Genomic DNA, 23,559 nt, shown 5'->3' with positions numbered 1-23,559 from the left:
CCACCGCTTGCATGGCTGTCAATGCCAGGCCAACACAGATTTGAGATTTTTGTATGGCATCAATGGCAGAATGTAAAAATACTTACAATACAGGTCTGTGATTATCTGATGTGATTCTATGGCAGCACACTCATCCCTTGAGTCAAATTAAGGATTACACCCTAACATAAAACTGGAGAAAATAATCTGTGCTATGGTTTAGTGTAGTACTGAGGGAGTGTTACACTGTTCAAGGTTAGGGACACCATCAAACCAGGGTCCCATCTCAGGTAAATGTAAAAGGACCCTTGACATTATTGAAAGAAAAACAAATAGGTCTTTGCCTGAAAAGGAGCGCCTGCTGTGGTAAATTTTTATGCTGGAGGTTGTTCCAATATTTATCTCAACCAAAGATCAATAAAATTGATGATTTGCTGTTTGTAGTCTTTTGCTGGACACAAGGTATGGTGCTTTGTGAGCTGAGAATATGATTAGAACATTACAGGTATGCCTTTCTTTAATTAACACATTATTTAAAATCAAACTAAGACAGACTCATTAAGAGTGGATGGTTTGTCATTGGCATATATATCTACTTGTTTTCCCCCTTCCCAGCCACATTATCGTTACATTTATAGAATCCCTACAGAGTGGAAACAGGCCATTTGGCCCATCGGGTCTACATTTGACCCTCTGAAGGGCATCCCACCCAGACACACCCCACCCCAGTAACCCTGCATTTCCTAATCCACCTAGCCTGTACCTTCCTGGATGCTAGGGCTTTTAGCATGGCCAATCCACCTAACCTGCACATCTTTGGCTGTTGGAGGAAACCCATGCAGACACGGGGAGAATGTCGGGTATGGAGTTTGCTGGAATCGAAACTGGATCCCTGGAGTGGAGAGACAGCTGTGCTGAGCCACTATACCACCCCGATTTTAAAGTAGCAAAAAGGTAATGCTAAAGTCACCAAACTCCTCCTGGACCATACAGCTATGCTCTCATTAGAGAGACAACTTATGGTGGTTTAACCCAAGGGTCACTATTGCTCAAGCAACAGGGTGAGGTTGAGAAGAAGATGGGACTTTCATGATTTCAGCTGGTACAAGAATTTAATTCACACCATTGGCAGTGCTCTGCATTCCTGAAGAAGGGCCTGTGCCCGAAACGTCGAATCTCCTGTTCCCTGGATGCTGCCTGACCTGCTGTGCTGTTCCAGCAATAAAGTTTCAACTTTGATCTCCAGCATCTGCAGACCTCACTTTCTCCTGCATTACAATCCAGCCAACTGAGCTAAATGATCCCATCCTGTCCATTTTAAATCATATATATTACTTATTCTTAACAGATAGAAGCATCAACATCTTGCAGGTACTGTCTAATTAGTTGATATGCTCAATTCTTGCTTGGCCAAGTTGATGTTATCTGGGCACAAAACTGAGAAACACGCAGCATTGTTAATTCAAACTGTGGGGTATGGAGGAATCAAAGGTTCTGTGATCGGTGTTTGAATGTTGTTAAAGAAGTTCACCACTTTTTTTTGGGGGGGTGGGGTGCTCATGACAATGGTAATGCCCAATCTCGGAGCTAGGAAGCCTGAGTTCAAATCCCACCTGCTCTACAGTTGCCATAATATAGTTTGATTTTTTAAAAAAAAACAAACACAGCTGGTAGCATTTATGGCTTTTGCACAAGTCTGAGTGCATCCATTAGCACTGATGTGAGCATCTTGGCATCTCTCTCACTACATAAGTTCAACACCCTTAATGTAATCTTTAGAAGGTCTATAGACAGCACATTACAGTTAGGAATTTTAAAACATTAAGTACAGGATTCCTATTCTTAAGGGGCCATTTTAAAGAAGTATATGTATTAGAGTTCGGTTATATAATCGAACACATTGAGACACTACACTTGAGGCAGAAATCATGTCAGCTAAAGACATGATGTGCTTCATATACAGAGCTGTTACTTATTTTCATTTTAGAAGCATTCATTTATACTTGTATTTATATTTGAAGCATTCATTTTTACTGAATAATGCATACAACAGAAAACCTAATTTGTATGATGGATCATAGAAAAGCAGTGACCATGTGTCATCCTAATTTTGTGCTCTGGTAGATCATATCTTCCTGGACAATTCAATGTGAGGTTACACTGTAATGAGATACAGAGCCACACTCTCTCCGTATCACTGATTGACTCACTCACTCTCTCTTGCTCTCTCTCACTCTCCCTCTAAGACTGTCACTTGAAAATTACATCTTTCACCATGTTTTTTGGATTACCTGTCCCAACTTCTCCTGTTTTGACGTGGTGTGCATATACAAGAGATCCAGCACATATCTTTGCTTTATGGATTTGAAGTTAGTGTCATATATACTACTAGCATCTATAGGTCTGGCAAAGTACAATTATGAATAGTCTCTTACACAATGTAATTCAATGTTTCTACGAAGATCATTCTGTGAAAGATTTAGAAATAGGGAGAGCTTTTCCAATGCCTTTGTGGATAAAGACATCAACCAAGTACAGTGGAGGGTCAGAGTCCAGAGTCCCAGGATTGATTAAAACAGAAATGTTTGGAGGAAGGGTTGCTCGATCTGCAAAAGTAATTCTGATTTCTCTCCACTGGTGCTGCCAGACCTGTTGAGCTTTTCCAGCAATTTCTGCTTTTGTGCCCGATTCTCTGTGGAGTTAGCTGATCTCTGCAGCAGAGAAATTACAACTGACCTGCAGGGCCCCAGAATGAGGAAGAGGGATACAAGGTAAAGTCCTCAGACTTCTTTACTGGCCCCTGTTGGTGAGCAACTCATGTTAGCACACCCATCTTTTACCCAAGTGGGCATATTCTGCACATTAGCCTTGGGTATACACTGACAACAGTCACACCATTAGAAAGTGAAGGGGGGTTGGAACTGACAAATAGAAGGAACAGGTAAATAAAAGCCTTGCCTGCAAAGTCACAGCACTGTCTCATTGAGGTCAGCGCAGTTAAATATTGTGTATGTGACGAGATTTTTAAAACGTTAGCTCTTAAAGTTTTTTCTCCATCTGATAGAGCCATGGCCATACACAAATGTATAAATAGGTCCAAATCACATCAAATGAATATTCCAGAGCAGGTTGTTGCTAATATTCAGCAACTGGCCTGGAGGAACTCTGCTCAATTTATTTTGCTATAAATTCATAATTTGAGGTGATGAGGTGAAAGGGAACGTCAGTGTGCATATGCTCAGTTTGCATTAAGTTTATTTTTAAATTGATCCTTCAATTATCTACAACAGCAAAATAAAATGTGATTTTGTTTATAGAACTAGGACAAAAATTGTTGTGATACTGGAGTACACGAGAAAAAAAATTACAACATTCAATCTCTCATTTCCCATCCCCAAGATCAATATCTCTATTGATCCTCTTCATTCTGCTTTTTTTTCCCTTTTGCAGATACATTTGCTCTTCCATGAGATTCCATCAGGTTTCACATAGTTGGCAATAACCAGAAAAGAGTCAGCTTTAAGGGATAACAGGCCATAGAACATTTGAGAAATCTAGGACAAATATTTCACAGAAAAAAGATATTGACAGCCAAATTATTTCTGACTACTTCACTCTTCTCCAGTAGCTCCTAACTCTGAATGTTGGTATATCTTCTGACTCATCAGGTCACTTGTTATTACCAGTAAAATATTGCAAAGCTTGAAATTTGGATTTTTTTCCTGTAACATCAATGTTTCATCACTTTCTCTGCCAGGAGTCGTGAGCAAACCTATTCATTATCTTCTCTATTATCCAGCTGCATGACAGAAGAAAAGCACAAAATCTGGGCTTGCTTTCCAGTGCAGTCCTGGGAGAATCAGGCATGTCATCTTTCAGATGAGCTATTAAGCAGAGGACCAGTCTGGTCTCTTATATGGACAAAAGAGATCCCAAGGCACTATTGTGAAGATGAGCAGATGAGTTCTCCCTAGTGGCCTGGCCACACTTATCCCTCAAACATCATCTAAAAGACAGATTATCTGGTCATTGGTGTACTGTTGTGTGAACCCAATGGTGCAGAAAATTGGCTGTCGTTAAGTCCCACATTAAAACAGTGACTGCACTTTGAAAGGCGTCCATTTAGCTCAGTTGGCTGGACAGTTGGGTTGCAAAGCAACATGATATCAACCGCATGAGATCACTCTCCACACTCCACTCCATGAAGGACTCTCCTTTTCAAGCTCTCCCCTCACCAGAGGCATGGTGACCCTCAGGTTGAATCACTACCAGTCATCTCTCTCTAATGAGAGAGCAGCCCTGCAGTCTGGTAAGATTATGATGACTTGACACTTTGGAAGTATTTCATATGGTATTCTAAAGACCAAAAACAAAAAGTTTCAGGGCACTGCAAAAACATAAAGCCTCTCTTGCTAAAAATGTTAGCAGATGCAAAAGGTTGACGGATTCATTTCTTCCATCAGTGTGCTGGTCTAAATATGCCATGTGTCTGACTGCAGAGCATCTCAATCACCTAACAAGGTAAAAGCACCCTGTGCGCTAATAAACCGTACAGACCAGTACTCTGACAGGTTTGATAATGAATTGTACCAAATTATCTCATCTCAACTAACGTAGCAGTGAGCTGCTAAAACTGGCATCATTTCTCTCTGAAGTCGGGAGGTTTTTTTAAAAAAAGACACTTTTTTAAAAAAAGCTTGCAAACACTACCCAATGATTCCTATTGTATTGGGGGAAAAAAAATCAATGCAAAGCAGCTGGAGTTTGAGTGTGATCCTTCCACAGTTCAACTGCCTCACTCTCCACTCAGTTGCAGAATGACTGCATGAGAGAGGTACAGTATGGGAGGGTGGTTGCCATCTGTGGGATCCAGCACTCGAGTCCATAAGTTATTAGAGGAAAACCACTAGCCAAAACTTATGAAGTTACTACCATCAACCAGTTTGCTACACTTTGGACCCAAAAAAGAATCTAATAATATTTTAGCTGCTATTTAGATTAAAGGGTTAAATGTTAAGTTGGGCCCAGATGTGTTGGAACCTCATTGCAAACATTGTTGGACCCATCATCAGCACTGGGCTTTACTCATCTGGATATACGGAGCTATGGAATGTCATTGTTGGGAAATGACATCTCTAATGCAGCAGGAGACACTGGAACGGCTAACTCGGTTAAACATAAACCATTCCTAAATATCATTTCCTGTGAAGGCTAACAGAAATATACATCACTTAAGATTAACATGAGGCTGAGGGCACTGCAGCATTGTTTGTGCATATATGATGAACATCAGGTTAGAATCTGCAGACAATTAGTAGCTGACACTTTGGTTCTCGTGGAAACAGGAGGAAGCTTTTCAGCCCACAATAAGGCTGGTCTCAACCTGTGTACAATTGGCTTTTTAGCAGCCTTGGCACTGCACATCGAGCAGGAGAAAGATAGGGGAGTGGAAAGCTGAGCTGATTTCAATGCTGTCTGGTGACCCCTGCTGGAACATGTGGGTATAGAATGGATTTCTTGCTGAACTTAATTGTGATACTCCCCCCTTATTGATAGCAATCAGCTCGTTCAGGGATGTTAGTACACAATGGAGAGGCGGGGGGTCTTGAATCCAGCTCAGGGGTAAGCACATTACCAATGTACCACTTCTCATCTCAAGATGATAGAACATGACCAAACCGCTGGAAAGTAGCATCCCAATAACAGTCACCACGTCAGGTGGGGATACAAAGAGAAAATTAAGTAAATAAGAAACTTGAGGTTCATCACAGGTGCCAGCAGCAGAGTCAGAATCTTTACAGTAAAATGAACTGACTAGTGCAAAGAAAAACAGAGTGGATTTCCTTTCAGAGGACCGATCAGTGCCCCACTACAGTAGGGCTGTTGTCAGTAAAGGGAGGATTTAGACGGCAGGGAGTAGAGGGATATGGACCAAATGAAGGCAGATGGGTCTAATTTAGAATAGCATGGTCGACGCAGCCATGGAGGGCCGAAGGGCCTGTTCCTGTGCTGTACTGGTCTGTTCTGTGTTCAGACTACATGTCTCTAACACCATTTTTTTTTAAATGTCAAAAGTTAAACGTTTCCAAATATATAGGAAAATCTTTAGATGTTACATTTTTCTCGTTTGACAATGGGCGCTGTCTCTTTTCAAAAAAAAGGGGGTCGGGGGAGAAAGGGAAATAAGGCCCGGTCGTGTTAAAACTCCTTAATTAAGAAGTTTGCAGAACGGGATTAAACCTTATTTCAAATCAGCAAGTGGCGCAGCCCGAGACGGGGAATACTGCCGCCTTGTGTTTCACTCAGTAGTGGAGAGATAGGGAATGACCGAAAACGAAACATGAAATCCCTACAGCGTGCGGACAGGCCATTCAGCCCATCGGGTCCGCACCGCGCCTCCGAAGATCTTCCCACCTAGAACCAGCCCCCCTACCCTATCCCTGCATTCCCCACGGCTAATCCACCTAGCTTGCACATCCCTGAACACTATCGGTAATTTAGCATTGGCCAATTCACCTAACCTGCACATCTTTGGTCTGTGGGAGGAAACCCACACAGACACGGGGAGAATGTGCAAACTCCACACAGTTACCCGAGGGTGGAGTCCAACCCGGGTCCCTGGTGCTGTGAGGCAGCAGTGTTAACCACTTAGCCACCGTAACCAAACTTGTGCGCCCTGCCAGGTACAAAATGTGCATCACAAATTAACACTATATTGCCTGAGAAAACACCTCGGATCTGACAAGCAACTTTCAGCGGACGCGTGGCGAAGTAACTCCTCACTTCACTGCATACGTGCAGTAACATCATACACTGGCCCCAATCTACTGATAGAAATCTAAATGCACCTTCGCCACGTAATCGTTAAGACGATTCCAGGTGATGCTGTTAAACAGTGTCTCAACCATGTAGCCAAGTGTGTATTTAGGGAGAGCTGTCCTCAAGGGAAATGACCCAAAGCAAAGTTGCCGCAGATCCTCTCTGTATCCCATCCTCAAGGTTATGTCTTCCCTGCATCTGCTAAACTTCCTGCTCATCAGCAAATTAGTCCGACAGACGAGCTTAATGGTCTGGTTTACGTGTGCCGAGAGGGAAGCGTGAGACAGAGAATTCCGCTTCATAAAGCAACTCGAGCCCAGTGACATCTTACGGGTCATCATTCAAATTCCCTTTCCCTCTCCTTGCAATTCTTTCCAGTCGGGTAGACGTGCAGAAAATGTTCCAGCGATTGGCTGTCTCAACTCATCACAAAGCGTTTCAAATCCCCGAGCGTTAACTTTCTCCCCCCACCCTCTCCGCTACAACGCAATGGTCGCCCCAACATGAAACTTACCCTCGTTGGCCGGGTAAGACCTGGCGGCATCGCAGGCGAGGATGAGGTGGAGTGTGTGCAGCAAGGGGTAAATCCACCGCGGGAGAGCCATCTTAGTCCGCTGGCGTCTGCATTCCCCTCTTTAAAGTTACCGAGCAGGAATAGAGAGAGAGAGAGAGAGAGACGGGAGCCGAGAACCTGCCAAAGGAAGCAGCAAGTCAACGTCTTCTCTGTCAATCAGGAGCCAGGCAACCAGCTCTGCCTCACTCAGCCACCACCTTAAAGAGGTAGCCCTCCCCCCCCCCTCTCTCTACCACCTCCTCCTTCTCGCCCCGGCTCTGCTTTAACATCCACGTTAGCGATTCACTGATGTTCACATTGTGAGAAGGTGCACTCAAAGACAGGCAGAGCAATAACTGGCTCCTGTTCGATGAACTCTGTATAATTCTGTGCACTGGCCTTGTTAGCTAAGTGGATGACTTCATGAACCGAAATCCTCAGACCCAATCCCATATCCGCACCGGCTGTTTTATATACATATATATCCTCGCTCGTTAGTGCACACATTTTACGATGATTTCACCAAGGGTTTTTTTTTTCAAACGAATCAAATCAGTTTAATTTATTTCACAGATTTAAAGCCATATTTGGAATTTTTTTAAAAATTCTTCGAACATGTTGAGGAAGTGACTTTACGATGTTTGTGTGTTTGTATTCTGTCAGAATGTCGCTTGGGACTAGCTGACAGGTTGTTAAAGAGACATCCTCTAATTTGAACGTAGATTTTTGTTTTGTTTCACATGAGCGTTACTCCCTTAAGAACTACGGCGGCTGCTCTTGTTCTGTGTGTGTGTCTGGTTCCCCATTTTCACTGACTTGGGACTTTTCGGCTCGAAGCTTCTCTGCGATGTTGAGACCATGAACTTCAGTGTTACTGGCTGGTGACAACCTTTAGATGTTCAACCGTTAAAAAAATACAGAAGCGTTTGTGTTCAAGTCCCGCACTCTTAGCGTGTGTTATGCTACTTAGCTAACAGGAGTTTTATCCAGGGAAATGAATGGATTTGTCATAAAGCACAAAGTAAACGCACTTTTGCCCCCTTCGAATCCTTTAACCCTTCGAATCCTTTAACAACTCTAATTAGGTCTCTAAGAATGACAGTCGGTTCTGTTTAATATTGCATCAAGTGACATTTCGTGTTTAAAATTCCGCTTCACATATTAATGATGCTTTGCCTTTTAAGAAAAAAAATACACACCGAATCATTCGCCCCCAGTTGTGTAATATCTTTTAAAAGTTGTGATAGCCCGCATCCAGTCACAGCAAAACCCTGAGGATGTTGGAAACTGGAAATGATAGCAGAAAGTGCCGGAGAAACTCAGCAAGCCTGACAGCATCTGCGGAGAGAGAGAGAGAGGGGGGGCTACCGGACTCGAAACGATGTTAACTCTTCCCACAGAGCTGCTGAGTTCCTGCACCACTTTCTGCTTTTATTCCAGCATCCGCAGTATTTTGTTTTTTTTAGGCAATAAATCCTGGGCTGACCTTGAGGTGAGTCGACCAAAAACAGCAACCCTCCCCCCCCCCCCCCTGTTTCGGGTCGAAGGGAATGTGATGCGGTCACCTTAAACCAAAGAAAAATAATTCCAAACTAAAGTCATTTCAAATTGATAGAATCTCGCTGTGTTCCTGTTGTATGATTCTATAAACTGAAGAGCTAGAGGATAATTTCTGCTTCTTTACTGAGCTGCACAGTAAATGCTATTAAAACACCCGCTCACAACCTTTATAGCAACACATTCAAGTTCCGGGTATTTACTACATCTTCTGTGCTTGGTGTTTACATTTGTAATTGCAGCTCAAGGTCTTTGGGGGAGGGGGGGGGTTGGAGGAAGTCAATGGACAGCACGGGTCGTTGAGTCTTAGGTCAACTTGTCATTAGCGGACATGAGGATTGAACCCTTTACACGGGGGAGATACACATTAAGATCCGAGGCGAGTTGACCTACTTCACGAAGATTGTCTTAAAAGCAGTGATTGGGGAATGTTTCGGATCTTTCAGTACACGCTCGTCCTCAACAGCACAGCTTTAATCATTGGGTGCGTCGTATGGCATCGTTTCCTTTTCAAAGTGCTGGGTTTAATTTTGCACGATGCAGCATCATTTTAGTGATTAACACTGCATTGTTACAGAGGGCAGTGGAGCTCTTAAGACTGTCGAGAGATGGAGACGGGATCTCTAAACTCACACTGCTCCAGGGAAAAGGCTGAGCTGAAGTGCTTGGCGTTTGGGATCAATTATGATGTTTCTTTTCTTTTTTTAAAAAAAATGCACAATAAACGGTTGTACTTGGTTCCAGTAATCTGTAATAAAATCTGGATGCAGTAACAAGACTGAGGTAAGGGACAGAAGAGGCAATCTCCATCTGTCCAAAATTGGACTGGACTTCATTCCATTAAGGTAAAAACAATGACTGCAGATGCTGGAAACAAGCTCCTTGGATGCTGCCTGAACTGCTGTGCTCTTCCAGCACCACTAATCTAGAATTCATTCCATTAATGCTAGCTCCATACCAGGGAGGTGGTAGCAGGCTGAGATGTTGGAGCTAATATATGCTGTCCTTTTCTTAGAAGAATCAGTAAAATGATTAACATCTCCGATCACTTTAACAATCCTTTTTTCAGTGCACAGTGATCATGGATCAGCAGTGAATCAAATCTACATGTTACCCTTCCCTCCCCTCATTAACATAATTGAACATCTAGAGGATGCCATTCAGCCACCATGGTTGTGGGCACGATTTGTCAGATCTGTTCAATTAGTCCCACTCCTCTGCAATTTTCCCACAGCCCTGTAGATTTTTCCTTTTCAAGTACATACCTAATTATCGTTTTGAAACGCACTGTTGAATCTATTTGCACCATCCATGCATTCCAGTGCATGCACCTAATGAATTAGAGCCCACTCTTTGATGACTTTGTACATCTTTTCAATTACTTCCTTGTGAAGGTATTATTAAATCAATTAGGGGAATGGTACCACTATTCAAGTGGCAATGTGTATTGTCTGAACTGAGGCAGATTATTGGATTAGACAAGGACACATTGTCTACACTGCACCTTTCTTGGTTAGGTGCCCTCATGCATTTCCCAACAGGTAGCAGGTGACGGTTGCAAGTGATTAAATCTTTGATTTTAAACATTTCTTTCCTAAAATTTGACTCACCTATCCTGACCCCAGCTTCAGGATGCTGAACCTATTATCTTTAGATTGGCTTGGCTGAAAGCAACTGACTCACCGCTAACAGACCAAAGATTTCCTTGCTGCGTTATGCAAAGCAATGTATCAAAACATTGGGGTGGTATGGTGGCTCAGTGGTTAGCACTGCTGCCTCACAGCGCCAGGGACCCTTGTTCAATTCCCACCTCAGGCAACTGTGTGGAGGTTGCACATTCTCCTTGCGTCTGGGGGGGTTTCCTTCGGGTGCTCTGGTTTCCTCCCACAGTCCAAAGATTTGCAGGTCAGGTGAATTGGACATGCTAACTTGCCTGTAGTGTTAGGTGATTAGTCAGGGGTAAATATAGGGGGCTGGGTTTCTCTTCGGAGGGTTGGTGTAGACTTGTTGGGCCGAAGGGCCTGTTTCCACACTGTAGGGAATCTAATCTAAAAAGCCAGACCACAATCAAACATCTGAATTATGAAATCAGTTTTGGGAGGCATGTAAAATAGCCAGTAGCAAATTGCAGTCTGTTTAGTATTGCATAAATGTTAGTTTTAGCTTGATATCCAGTGGTAACAATCAGAATCAGCTTTTGTGTTCATGTTCAAAAACACCCTATTGTATTCTTTTCCACCCGTCTGTGACTGGGAGGTGTACCTGCTTTTCCTGTGGGTCCATTGATCTTTCCTTGAGACAACTGCCAGAGTAGCCATAAAAGCCTTGAACCAATCGACATCTGATTATCTGTCTTGTGCATTGGGAATACTATTTGATTCTCATTTGGCACTGTCCCATTGTGATTAAAGATGAGGGTAAGCTAGCCAATAATATAAAGGAAGATGGTAAGAGTTTCTTTAGATATATAAAGGGCAATAGAGAGGCAAAATAGAGGACATTGGGCCACTGGAAGATGATGCTGGAGAGATAGTATTGGGGAACAAGGAAATGGCTGAGGAACTGAAACTTCGTGTCAGTCTTCATGGTGAAAGACACAAGTAATATCCCAAAAATTCAAGAGAGTGAGGGAGCAGAGCTGAACATGGTGGCCATCACCAAGGAGAAGATGATAGAAAAAATGAATCGGCTGAAGGTGGATAAATCCACCAAACCCCTCACCCCCAGATGGACTACACCCCAGAGTTCTAAGGGAGATAACTAAAGAGATAGCGGAGGTGTTAATAGAGATCTTGCAGGAATTGCTAGATTCTGGGAGGGTCCCAGGGAACGGGAAAATTGCACAAGTGACACCCATGTTTAAAAAGGGAGTAAGGCAAAAGATGGAAAATTACAGACTGATTAGCATAGCCGGTAAGATCCTGGAATTCATTGTGAAGGATGAGATTTCTGAATACTTGGAAGTTTATGGATAAAATAGGACAAAGTCAGCATGGTTTCATCAGGGGTGGTCATGCCTGATAAATCTGCTGGAGTTATTTCAGGAAGTAAGGAGTAGGTTAGACCAAGGAGAGCCAATGAATGTTATCTACCTGGACTTCAAAAAGGCCTTTGACATGGTACTGCACTGGATGCTATTGAGTAACATAAGAGCTCAAGGTATTACAAGCAAGGTGCTAGCATGGATAGAAGCCTGGCTGTATGGCGGAAAGCAGAAAATGGGGATTAAAGTGTCCTTCTCAGGATGGCAGCCAATGACAAGTGGTGTTCCGCAAAGCTCAGTGTTGGGACCACGTTTTCACTTTATACATTAACAATCTAGATGAAGGAACTGAGGGCATTTTGGCTAAGTTTGAAGAGATATAATGATAGGTAGAGGGACAGGTAGCATTGAGGAGGCAGGATTTGGACAGGTTAGGAGAGTGGGCAAAGAAGTGGCAGATGAAGTACAATGTGGGAAAGTGTGAGGTGATGCACCTTGGTAGGAAGAATAGAAGCATGGATTATTTTCTAAATGGGGAGAAAATTCAGAAATCTGAGTTGCAAAGAGACTTGGGAGTTCGAGTCTATGATTCTCTCAAGATAAACTTGCAAGTTGAGTTAGTAGTTAGGAAAGCAAATTCAATTATGGCATTTCTTTTGAGAGGACTTGAATGTAAAAGCAGGGATGTACTTCTGAAGGTCTATAAGGCTTTGGCTAGACCACACTTGGAGTATTGCATGAAGTTTTGGGCCCCATATCTCAGGAAGGATGTACTGGCCCTGAGATGTGTTCAGAGAGGTTCATGAGAATGGTCACAGGAATGAAAATATGAGGAACGTATGAGGTCTCTGGGTTTATACTCGATGGAATTTAGAAGGATGAGGGGGGATCTAATTAAACATACAGAATACTGAATGGCCTGGACAGAGTGGATGTTGAGAAAATGTTTCCAATGGTAGGAGAGACTAGGACCTGAGGGCACAGCCTTAGAGTAAAGGGAAGGCCTTTTAAAATGGAGATCAGGAGAAACTTCTTCAGCCAGAGAGTGGTGAATCTATGGAATTCATTGCCACAGAAGGCTGTGGAGGCCAGATCATTGAGTGTATTTAAGACTAAGACAGATAGGTTCTTGAGTATCAAGGGAATCAAGGATTACAGGAAGAAAGTGGGAGAATGTGGCTGAGAAACTTATCAGCCATGATTGAATGCTGGAGCAGACTCGATGGGCTGAATGGCCTAATTTCTGCTGCTATGACTGATGGACATCAGTGAGATTGGGAATTCAGTTCGTGTGAGATTAAGTCAGCTTCCATTTTCTCATGTTTATAACATGGCGGTGCCTTCTTAAACTTATCTGAAACAGCTCTTTTTGCTTTATTCATCATTACCCATATCCAAGATGCTGATATTTTGTCTTAAACTGTGAGTTGCTAAGGAATTGAAAAATAGGAACATTTACATAGGAGTAGCTGACCTAAATTTCTACATAGCATCCTTCCGTTTCAGAGAACAATCTAATTCCCTGTTGAATGCCTGAAATGAACCTTCTTCTACCACACAATCAGTCAGTGCATTCCAGAGCTTAGCCATTCACTGCATTGAAATGATTCCTTGACATTGTCTAATAACTTTAAATCTGTGACCTCTTATTCTCAATCCCTTCATTAGTAGAATCGTTTGACCCTACTTACTCTGTTCAGATCTCACATGATTTTGAATATTTCAATCAGATCTGATCTCACCCTTCAAATAAAACCAAAATGCTGCGGATACTGGAAATCTGAAACCGACTCAGACAACATTGGTGAAACTCAACAGATCTGGCAACATCTGTGGAGAGGGAAACAGTTAATATTTTGAGTCCAGTATGATTCTTCTTCAGAAGTGATGATGCTGAGTTTTGCCAACATTTTTTGTCATTTATTTTGGCTCTCAAATTTCTCCAAGAATAATCGTCCCAACTTCTCCAATCTATCTGCATAACTGGAATTCCTTGTCCATGGAACCATTTCTCTAAACTTCCTCTGCACTCTCTTCAATTTCCTCACATCTTTCTTATGAAGTGTGGTGCCCACAACTGTACACAGCACGCAAGTTGAAATTGAACTAATACCTTCCAGAAGTTCAACATAATCTCATTGCTCTTGTATTCTACACCCTATTAATAAACATAGAATGCTATATATTTTATTAACTGCTCTCTCACTCCTGCCACCTTTGATAGACAAATACACTAAGGCCCCACTGCTCCTGCACCACTTTTAGCATTGTACCTTTTATTCAATATTTTCTTTCCATGTTTTTCTTACTAAAAATGCCATCTCACATTTCTCTTCACTGAGCTTCATCTTTCACCTATACGCTCGCTTTACCAACTATAAATAGTTTGGATTTCCTAGAGAACTGACATAGACTCAACAGACTAATGGCCTCTTTCCCTGTCATTCTAACTTTATAATAACTATTCAAGACACACATTGTTGGTAATAATGCCATCTTCATTTTATACTGACTGCAATATGAAAACAGAGGAGTTTGAATGAAGAATTGTTACTAAAATCCATTTTGTTTATTTACTATGGCTGCTTCTGTTCACAAGATCATCAGATCAAAACAGATGTGGAAGATAATTTGGGTCAGTTCACTTTCACAAGAAATGATGAAACAAACCATTTTTGATTCACCCTTACAACAGCATGCTTTTGACTAACCCATAGAATGTTATCTTGATGGTGTGAAATGACACTAGCTTTTGTTTGGAGATGAGTTTGGAATTTGAACCCATGCCCATTTATCCAGCTGTCATAGGAAAAGAAATGGGCTGTTCAGCCCAACAAGCCAGTTTCACCATTTAATCAAATCAAAAGGATCAAATCCATTTCCCCTCCTATCCTCTGTATTCTTTAATTTCCCTCCTGAACAACCCTGAGGATGCTAATAGCTACACTAACCTCTAATTTAAGATATGCAGTCAAGATAATAATATGGCTAATTTAGCAACATTTAGCTTATTTAATAACAGGGACCCATTGGCTGCAAACAAAATGATTATGATCAAGCCTTTTGCCTTGTTTTGAGTTATGCTGGAGATTGAGGAGCCCACAGTTCACCAGTGCATTCCTGATGGCAAAGCCTTTGTCCAGCAGAATTGACCTGCTAACTTATCAACACGCTTGCATCTTGCAGAATAAATTGTCATGGTCGGTTCAAATTTTGTTTTCTTGCATTTGTCCCGGTGAGTGCAAAAAGCTTCAGCAATTCGTCTCACTTTTCAGCAATATTCAAATAAACACAAGCAGAGGTCGCTCCTGTTTGGCTTCCAATGTTGTCACAACTGCAATGTTGCAAAGTAAAGGGGTAAACGTAGATCATATGGAATTCAGGGAGACCCAGCCATTTGGATACAGAACTGGGTCGAAGGTAGAAGACAGAAGGTGGTGGTGGAGGGTTGCCTTTCAGACTGGAGCCTTCTGAGCACTGGTGTGCCACAAGGATCGGTACTGGATCTACTGCTTTTTGTCATTTATATAAATGATTTGGATGTGAACATTGGAGCATAGTTACCAAAAATGGAGACATAGTGAACAGCGAAGAAGATTACCTCAAAGTACAACAGGATCTTGATAAAATGGGCAGAGGAGTGGCAGATGGAGCTTGATTCAGATAAATGTGAGGTGCTGTATTTTGGAACGACAAATCTTAGAAGAACTTCTTCACTTAATGGTAAGGCCCTGGGCAGTGTTTGCTGAACAAAGAGACCTTGGACTGCAGGTTCATAGTTCCTTGAAAGTAGAGTCATAAGTAGATAGGCGAGAGTGGAGAAGGCGTTTGGTATGCTTTTCTTTATTGGTCAGTGCACTGAGTATAGGAGTTGGGAGGTCATTGTGTGGCTGTGTAGGACATGGTAAGGCCACTTTTGAAATATTGTATACAAGTCTGGTCTCCCTTCTATAGGAAGGATGTTGTGAAACTTGAAAGGGTTCAGAAAAGATTTACAAGAATGTTGCCAGGGGTGGAGGGATTTAGCTATAGGGAGAGACTGAATAGGCTGGGGCATATTTCCGTGGAGTGTCAGAGGCTGAGGGGTAACCTTTATAGAGGTTTATAAAATCATGAGGGGCATGGATAGAGTACATAGACAAAGTCTTTTCCCTGGAGGGTGGAGTCCAGAACTAGAGGGCGTAGATTTAGGGTGAGAGGGGAAAGATTGAAAAGGAACATATGGGGCAACTTTTTTAATGCAAAGGTTGGTGTAAATATGGAATGAGCTGCCAGAGGAAGTGGTGGAAGCTGGTCCAGTTACAACATTTAAAAGGCATCTGGATGGATATTTGAATAGGAAGGGTTGAGAGGGATATTAACCAAATGCTGGCAAATGGGACTAGATCAATTTAAGATATCTGGTCAGTTTAGAGGAGAGTTGGACCTAAAGATCTGTTTCTGTGCTGTGCATCTCTATGACTCTAAGGTTGTCATTTAACCTTTGAGGTAATGGGGTTGGGACACTAGAGCTAGACACGTTATAATTTGACATGTGCCACCAGTTCAGTGCTGTGTCTCCTGTTTCTTCTGAACAGCTCCAACAGTCATAAGTTTTTTACAGAATCCTTGCTGTTTCTATCAAAATGAATGTATGGTTGAAACTCTCTAGTGTTTAATTTTCCAAAAATATTCTTTATTCATAAAATTTGTAAGCAAAAGAAATTACAGCAATATTTCAATTTAAATATTAGAATATTATAAGAAGATTCAATATGTCTCAGGCCAACATTTTACACCTTGTTTGATGATAACAATCTTAATATTTACAAAATATATTCCAGGTATGCAGCCTGAGGGCAAAATACTTCAAGTTGGAAATTACAATATGTGCAAAAATTTTAAATTCTCGATATAACATTTTTCGCTCTGAAGTACGTCAATACATTTTGAATAGCTTTGACTTAAAACATCTATTCTCTTTGAGGCACTCAGCCCAAAGTGTCTGACAGTTCCCATTACCTCAGTGAACTGTGGCTGAAAGGCCTTCAGCAATGATGTTTCACCACTGTGTCTCTGAAGTACCTGTCCCAAGCTTTAATGAGTCCCTCAGCATATACTCTGGAACTTGAAATGTGCCAGTCTGCAGCAGTTGATCAAGGTCAACTCCTTCCACTGGAAGATCAGCAGGTTTTGGGCAGACCATAGGGCATTATTAACCAAGCTGATAGTCCTCCAACTTCAGCTAATGTTAGTCTTGGGCTATGTCCCTGAGAATATTGCATAGAGTGCAGAATCTTGCATCATGGATTAACTTGGAGTGAACCTGGACACAAATCAATCCATTTGTCTCCAGACCTTCTTTGTAAAGGCACTTTCCACAAGGATGTGGACAACAATTTTTTTTTCCCTGCTTCTGGAGGGGGTATTGGGTGGTGAAAGGATGGCACATGGCAAGAATGTAAATCAGTGTTGGTGATCGACTTTGCCGTAACTTTAACCACATAAAGACTTAGTTCGATATTACTGTAAATGTACTGGCCACTGCACTAAAATGAAACTTTGTGTATATTTATCATTGACAGTGTGCAGCATTTAACTGTATACCATTGGCATATGTGACAATTGGAAATCCAATATATTCACAATTTGTCAACATCCAAATCACAAACATTCTACTCTATTGACAAAAATGCTGGAAAACTCTTTTGCTTTACAAGTTGACCACATATTGCAACTCCATCAACAAAGAGGATGTCCAAGACAAGTGCAGAAATGATTCTGTTTTGCATTAGTCATTTCCTTGTTGTTCTGGATGACAACGTGAGTGCCAAAAAGGTATTGCATTACCTTGTGCTTATCATTCTTAATGTGTGTCCCTGTTTAGGCTGATGTGCAGTTTACTCGATGGCAGTTTCCGTTCTTAAGAGGAAAACAGGAAGGTGGAACGTCTTAGTGTGCTGGCATACCATTTATATCACAATCATATTGAAAATCATTGTGATCAATGCTGAGTGGACTGGTCAGATCCATTAGTTCCCTCCATGCAGATAGAGAACATTGGTGGAAGATAAGAGTGAATTTCAGGTAGATGCATGTTAGGAGGTTGTTAATTTATGATTTGATTGAAACTATTTCAGATTCATTTTCTTAAAATAAAGCACGAAGTTTAAGATTTAAGGAGTAATTTGTGATACTGCTCAAAGTGTAGTAATAAGATCTAAAATATCATGCCAGTCAGGTTGTAGGTTTTTCTATTCATTATGAAATAAATCTATTTCAGAAGAATTAGATATAGCTAAAAAAATTAAATAGAGGAGGTATTAAAAATTAACCTAACAGTTATATAAGAATTGTAAAATGTATATGCTGACTATATACCTTGTCTTTTTCATGAGTAAAAGGACATACATTATTTCTAATGCTAGACAGTATCACAAAGTAAAATAAATAGTTGTATTTAGAACATCAATTGATTTCTTTAGAACAGTGATTGCTATGTGGACACACTAAGTGACTGTTTTTAAGTAGTGAATGATCTATTCATTATTTTGGTGCTTATGAGAGGAATATTGTCCACAGTATCAAGAACATTTACTGTTCTCTTTTATATAATGCCATGGGAATCTTAATGCACACTTGAACAAGAACCTGAAATTTGAACTTACATTTCTGAACATGTTCTGAAGTACTTTCTCAGTACCACACTTGAAGTCAAATCCTAGTCCGAACCTCAACCACCACCCCCCCCCCCCACAGTGTTCTGACTTAAATCTAATTGCATGACCCAGCATTAATTAATAATTGAAAGTCAATAGGTAAGTACATATACGCTTTGGTGGTAAGATCCAAGTCCAAACCATAAGCCATTCAACAAACTGTAAAACATGCAGTCAGTTGCACCTTTATGAAATACAGAAAGAGCTAAAGGTTTTTGATTTTAGTATTTCTCCCAAGACAATGCAGATTTAGATGGATTAGAATTTGAAATGAACCCCCATCACATGCCGCTTTATTCAGAGACCCTCAGACACTTTTAAAAAAAATACAAATCCACTGAGCAATTTACAATTTTATAGAATGGATTTAATATGATCTAGAGTCATGCTTCAGGAACAATATTACAAAGTTAACTGGAAAACTTGCAAACTTTACCAGCACTAAAGCAAAATATGCTGTTACCATTGATTTCGAAGTGCCAGTGTTGGACTGGGGTAGACAAAGTTCAAAATCACACAACACCAGGTTATAGTCTAACAAGTTTGTTTGGAAGCACTAGCTTTCAGAGAGCTGCTTCTTCATCAGGTGGTTGTCCAAAGGGAGGGTGCTATGTAGTAACCAGTTTTCTTATCTATCTCTGATCTGACGCAATGAGTCTCCAAGGAGTCTCGAATCAAGAGTCGAGAGTCACAGGGCAACTCCCTGCTGACTATATACTACTAAGATGCCATCTCTGATAGTGATATCTGGGACATTGTAATTGCAATCCCAATTTTGCAATATCCCTAGGTGTCAGCGAGAACGACTTTCCAGGGTTAACAGGACGAATTTTCTGGTGTCATTTCTGCTGTCCATTTTCATTCAATGATTTTTTTCTGCAGTTCTACTAGGCCACTTCAAACCAATTTCATTGCTGTGGGTCTGGAGTCACATATAAAACATGTAAAGACTGCAGTTTTCCTTTCCTGAAGGACATGAGTGTACCTGAGAAGTAGCATCATTAGACTTGCAATTCTAGATCTTTTTTATTCAATTGAAATGCTACCATCTACCATGATGGGTTTTGAACACAGGGTTTCCAGACAATTACCAGGGTCTCTGGACTACTAGTCTAGCAACAATATCACAATGCCATTACTTCTTCTCATTTCCTTTAAAAGCAAACCATATTGAAATAATTTATTTGAAGTTTTCATGAGGCAGCGGATAACATCAGTGATGTGCTGTAGATGGATCTCCGACAGGTGAATGTTAAAGTTCAAAGTTTGTGAGAAGATTTGTGGTTCTGTTCGCCGAGCTTGAAGTTAGAACAAACAGTCTTACCACAAATTCAACCCAAACTCTGGGTCAGATATGTTGATGACACCTTTGTAATCATTAAAAACATGGAAATAGAGAATACACACCGGATCATCAACTCCACACGCACAGGAATCCGATTCACGAGAGAGGAAGAAAAGGACAACCAACTCCCATTCCTGGACGTGAGGGTACAGAGAACACCAAACGGAGAATTCACCACTAAGGTATACAGGAAAGCCACACACACAGACCAAGTCCTGAACTATGAAAACAACCACTCCAATACACACAAACGAAGTTGTATCAAGACACTATTCAAAAGGGCCACAACACACTGCAGCACACCAGAACTGCAAAAAGAGGAAGAGGAACACCTATACAAGGTATTCGCAAAAAACGGATATCCTCGCAATTTCATCAACAGATGCCTAAGGGAGAGACAACAGAACGAGAACATGCCGCAACCCAAAGGACTAGCCACACTACCATACATCAAGAACATCTCTGAAATGACAGCCAGACTACTGCGACCACTAGGACTTATAACAGCACACAAACCAACAGCCACTCTCAGACAACAACTCACCAAAACGAAGGACCCGATACCCAGTATGAGCAAAACTAATGTAGTGTACAAAATCCCATGCAAGGACTGCACAAAACACTATGTAGGACAAACAGGAAGACAGCTAACGATCCGCATCCACGAACATCAACTAGCCACGAAACGACACGACCAGCTATCCCTAGTAGCCACACACGCAGACGACAAGCAACATGAATTTGACTGGGACAACACTACCATTATAGGGCAAGCAAAACAAAGAACAGCCAGGGAATTCCTAGAAGCTTGGCACTCATCCACAAACTTCATCAACAAACACATAGACCTGGACCCAATATACCGGCCACTACAGCGGACAGCTGAAACTGACAACCAGAAGTGGCAGGGACAGGCCACTATAAATGCCGGAGGAAACACCACAGAAGCGCTTCACAGGAGGCTCCCAAGCACTGAGAATGTCACCTAGACAGGGGACGAAACGTTTGCAACAAAAACTTCCAGCTTGGCGAACAGAACCACAGCAGGAATGTTAAAGTGCCACTAAGTTGAAGCACACAGTGGCCCACTGGTTAGCACTGCTGCCTCACAGCACCAAGGTCCCAGGTTCGATTCCAGCCTTGGCTGACTGTCTGTGTGGAGTTTGCACATTCTCCCTGTGTCTGCGTGGGTTTCTTGCAGGTGCTCTGGTTTCCTTCCACAGTCCAAGGATGTGCAGGTAAGGTGAATTGGCCATGCTAAATTGCCCATAGTGTTAGGTGCATTAGTCAGAGGGAAATGGGTCTGGGTTAGTTACTCTTCGGAGGGTCGGTGTGGACTGGTTGGGCCGAAGGGCCTGTTTCCTCACTGTGGGGTGTCTAATCTAATCTAATCACATGTGATAGGGGAACATGGGTACAATGTTAGTGAACTGTGTTTGTGGACTAGAGAATTGTATGCAGTGGTGATACCATAGGTCAGTCTTTGGGCCGTTACTTTTCTTGGTATGTTTCCCGTTGATACAAAACTCTATAGTATTATGTTATCTGAGGAGGGTGAGGAACTTCAAGAGGACATAAAGAGGCTGGAAATATTGGTGAGCACATGGCAAATTAAATGTAATTCTGAATAGTGTGGACTGATACATGAGGGAGAATGAAGAGAGGACACAGGAAATAAAGGGTACAATTTACATCGGAACAGGAATAAGCCATTTAGTCCCTTGAGCCTGTTCTGCTATTCAATGAGACCACGGCTGATTTTCTGCCTAACTCCACGTACTTGGTTTCACCCATACCCCTTAATACCTCTGCTTAACAAATGGACAATTGATCAAAATTCTCCCATTACCGGTGCCTCCCTTCTTATGAATCAGAACTTCAGGATCATCATCATTCACACCCTTTCTGAGCCCATTTGAAACAACTTTTGGTTTTCACTGCAAGAGAGAGTGAGGAGCCATTGCAGCCCTCGATAGTGAACAATTCACCTATTGAGAAATGAATATCTTTTGTAGAATAATTCTTGCAATGGAGAAGGAAACCTTTCAGTGTAGTAGCAGTGCTTAGTCCCAATTCTGAGTAATAAGAAAGGCTTCACTTGCACTTAAATTACTGTTTGAACTGATTGTAGAACTATAGAAATTTCACCAAAAAGGAGACCATTCCTCCCACTCTGTTTGTGTTAACTCTTTCCTAAAGCCAGCCTCTTAGTCCAATAGCCCTACCATTTTCTCCTTTTGTTAATTTGTTCAGTTCTTTGACACTTAATGAATCTGCTTCCAAAACCATCTCAGGAAGTGCATTCCAGATTATAATAATGCACAGAATAGTAATACTTTCTCAACTTACCTCTACTTCTTTTGGCAATGAATCCGTGACCTCTGATCAATAATCCTAAAGTTGAATTAGTCAAAACAGTTTCTCCTTTATCAAGCCCTTCACGAGTTTGAAAGTTTTTGTTCTGTTGGAAGCTCCAAGAGAATTGTACCTGTAAAGCTGATTTCTACAGCTAAATCCAAATCCTTAGACTAGAATTATTGGAATAGTTTGTTGCTGGCCTTTGAGTCTGTTTTTAGGATAAGGGATTATTAGCAGTGGTATTGGTGTCAGGAGTTGGTTTGTAGATTTGTTTTTTTCTCTCGGAATATGAGCCGATATTAAAGCAGCTTTGCTATTACTTGCAGTTACATTATTATTTCCAGGAGATATTGGAAATGAATGATGACTGTATGTTTGCTTGTCCCATTAATATGGAGTACAACATTGGCAAATCTACATTTACAGCTGCTCTGAGGATTCTCAAACTGAATGAATCAACGTGAGTTGAAAATGAGGAAGAGATGGAAGTAATGTTTTGGTGGTTAAAATCATGAATGAGGGAATATCACAACAGAGTCAAATTAAAACATAAATGCCTTAATAAGATTAATAAATGGCACTACTAACATTTTTTTTAATGAGGAAAATAGCGTACCCTGTGCATCTTCTTTCATTAGTTTCCAGAAGAGATTTGTTGTGATATGGTAACTGATGCTAACAACATAATATGGAAAGATATCTTTCAAGCTTTGAATTTAAGTAATTGTCAAGTAAATGCTGTCTTGGTTGAGTTTGTCTGCAAACCGTTAGACACCTAGTCTGATGGTATGGAAAATACACAGCTCACTTCTACAAGTTGAAGCAGCAAAAAAGAGAAAGGACCAAACCAATTAGTCATTTGTAACCTGGGAACAGAAGCAGATACTCTTAGAAAGCAAGCTAGACACAGTCTTTAATGACCAAAAAACATATATTCAGCTTTTTATGTTCTATACTCTTGTAGTAGTTATTCAGATCCTGAGACACAGATTTTTAAAGAAGGTTCATGGGAAATGGCAGATTATTCTAAGTTCTAGAATATGGAACTGTTGACAAGGCAACATTAAGAGTAATCATGATGGCTACCTGAATATGTGATCAACTTGTTGGATAAATGAACTGCACAGCCAAGGATAGTGTTGATCCCCACACTATGTTGAGTTCTTTAGCCTTGGCTGGAGCAGCAGTGTGTGGGTCCTAACTCCATTCCCTGTTTATTAAGTGGCCTATCACCATTTCCAGTTTATACCTGAGTAGCATTTTTGTG

The 23,559-nt window shown here is 41.3% G+C and overlaps 1 protein-coding gene across 4 annotated transcripts in view; it reads right to left on the bottom strand.

The window, feature by feature from the left end:
* The window catches only part of LOC122555786 (ephrin type-A receptor 3), a 441,127-nt gene extending 432,804 nt beyond the window's left edge, over positions 1 to 8,323 (bottom strand). For 3 of the 4 annotated variants that reach the window (XM_087993752.1, XM_043701927.2, XM_043701928.2), the window contains exon 1: positions 7,313 to 8,323. In XM_087993752.1, the coding sequence (XP_087849878.1) occupies positions 7,313 to 7,403 (91 nt within the window). In that variant the 5' untranslated portion in view covers positions 7,404 to 8,323. The remainder of the gene's footprint in view (positions 1 to 7,312) is intronic. The other variant, XM_043701926.2, reaches the window with a different exon arrangement.
* Positions 8,324 to 23,559: the final 15,236 nt, after the last annotated feature.

The sequence above is a fragment of the Chiloscyllium plagiosum genome, unplaced genomic scaffold (genome assembly GCF_037043375.1).
Source record: "Chiloscyllium plagiosum isolate Xiang-an unplaced genomic scaffold, Cpla_swu_hap1 HiC_scaffold_13, whole genome shotgun sequence".
Lineage (NCBI taxonomy): Eukaryota > Metazoa > Chordata > Chondrichthyes > Orectolobiformes > Hemiscylliidae > Chiloscyllium > Chiloscyllium plagiosum.
This window is presented reverse-complemented; position numbering and strand designations above follow the sequence as displayed.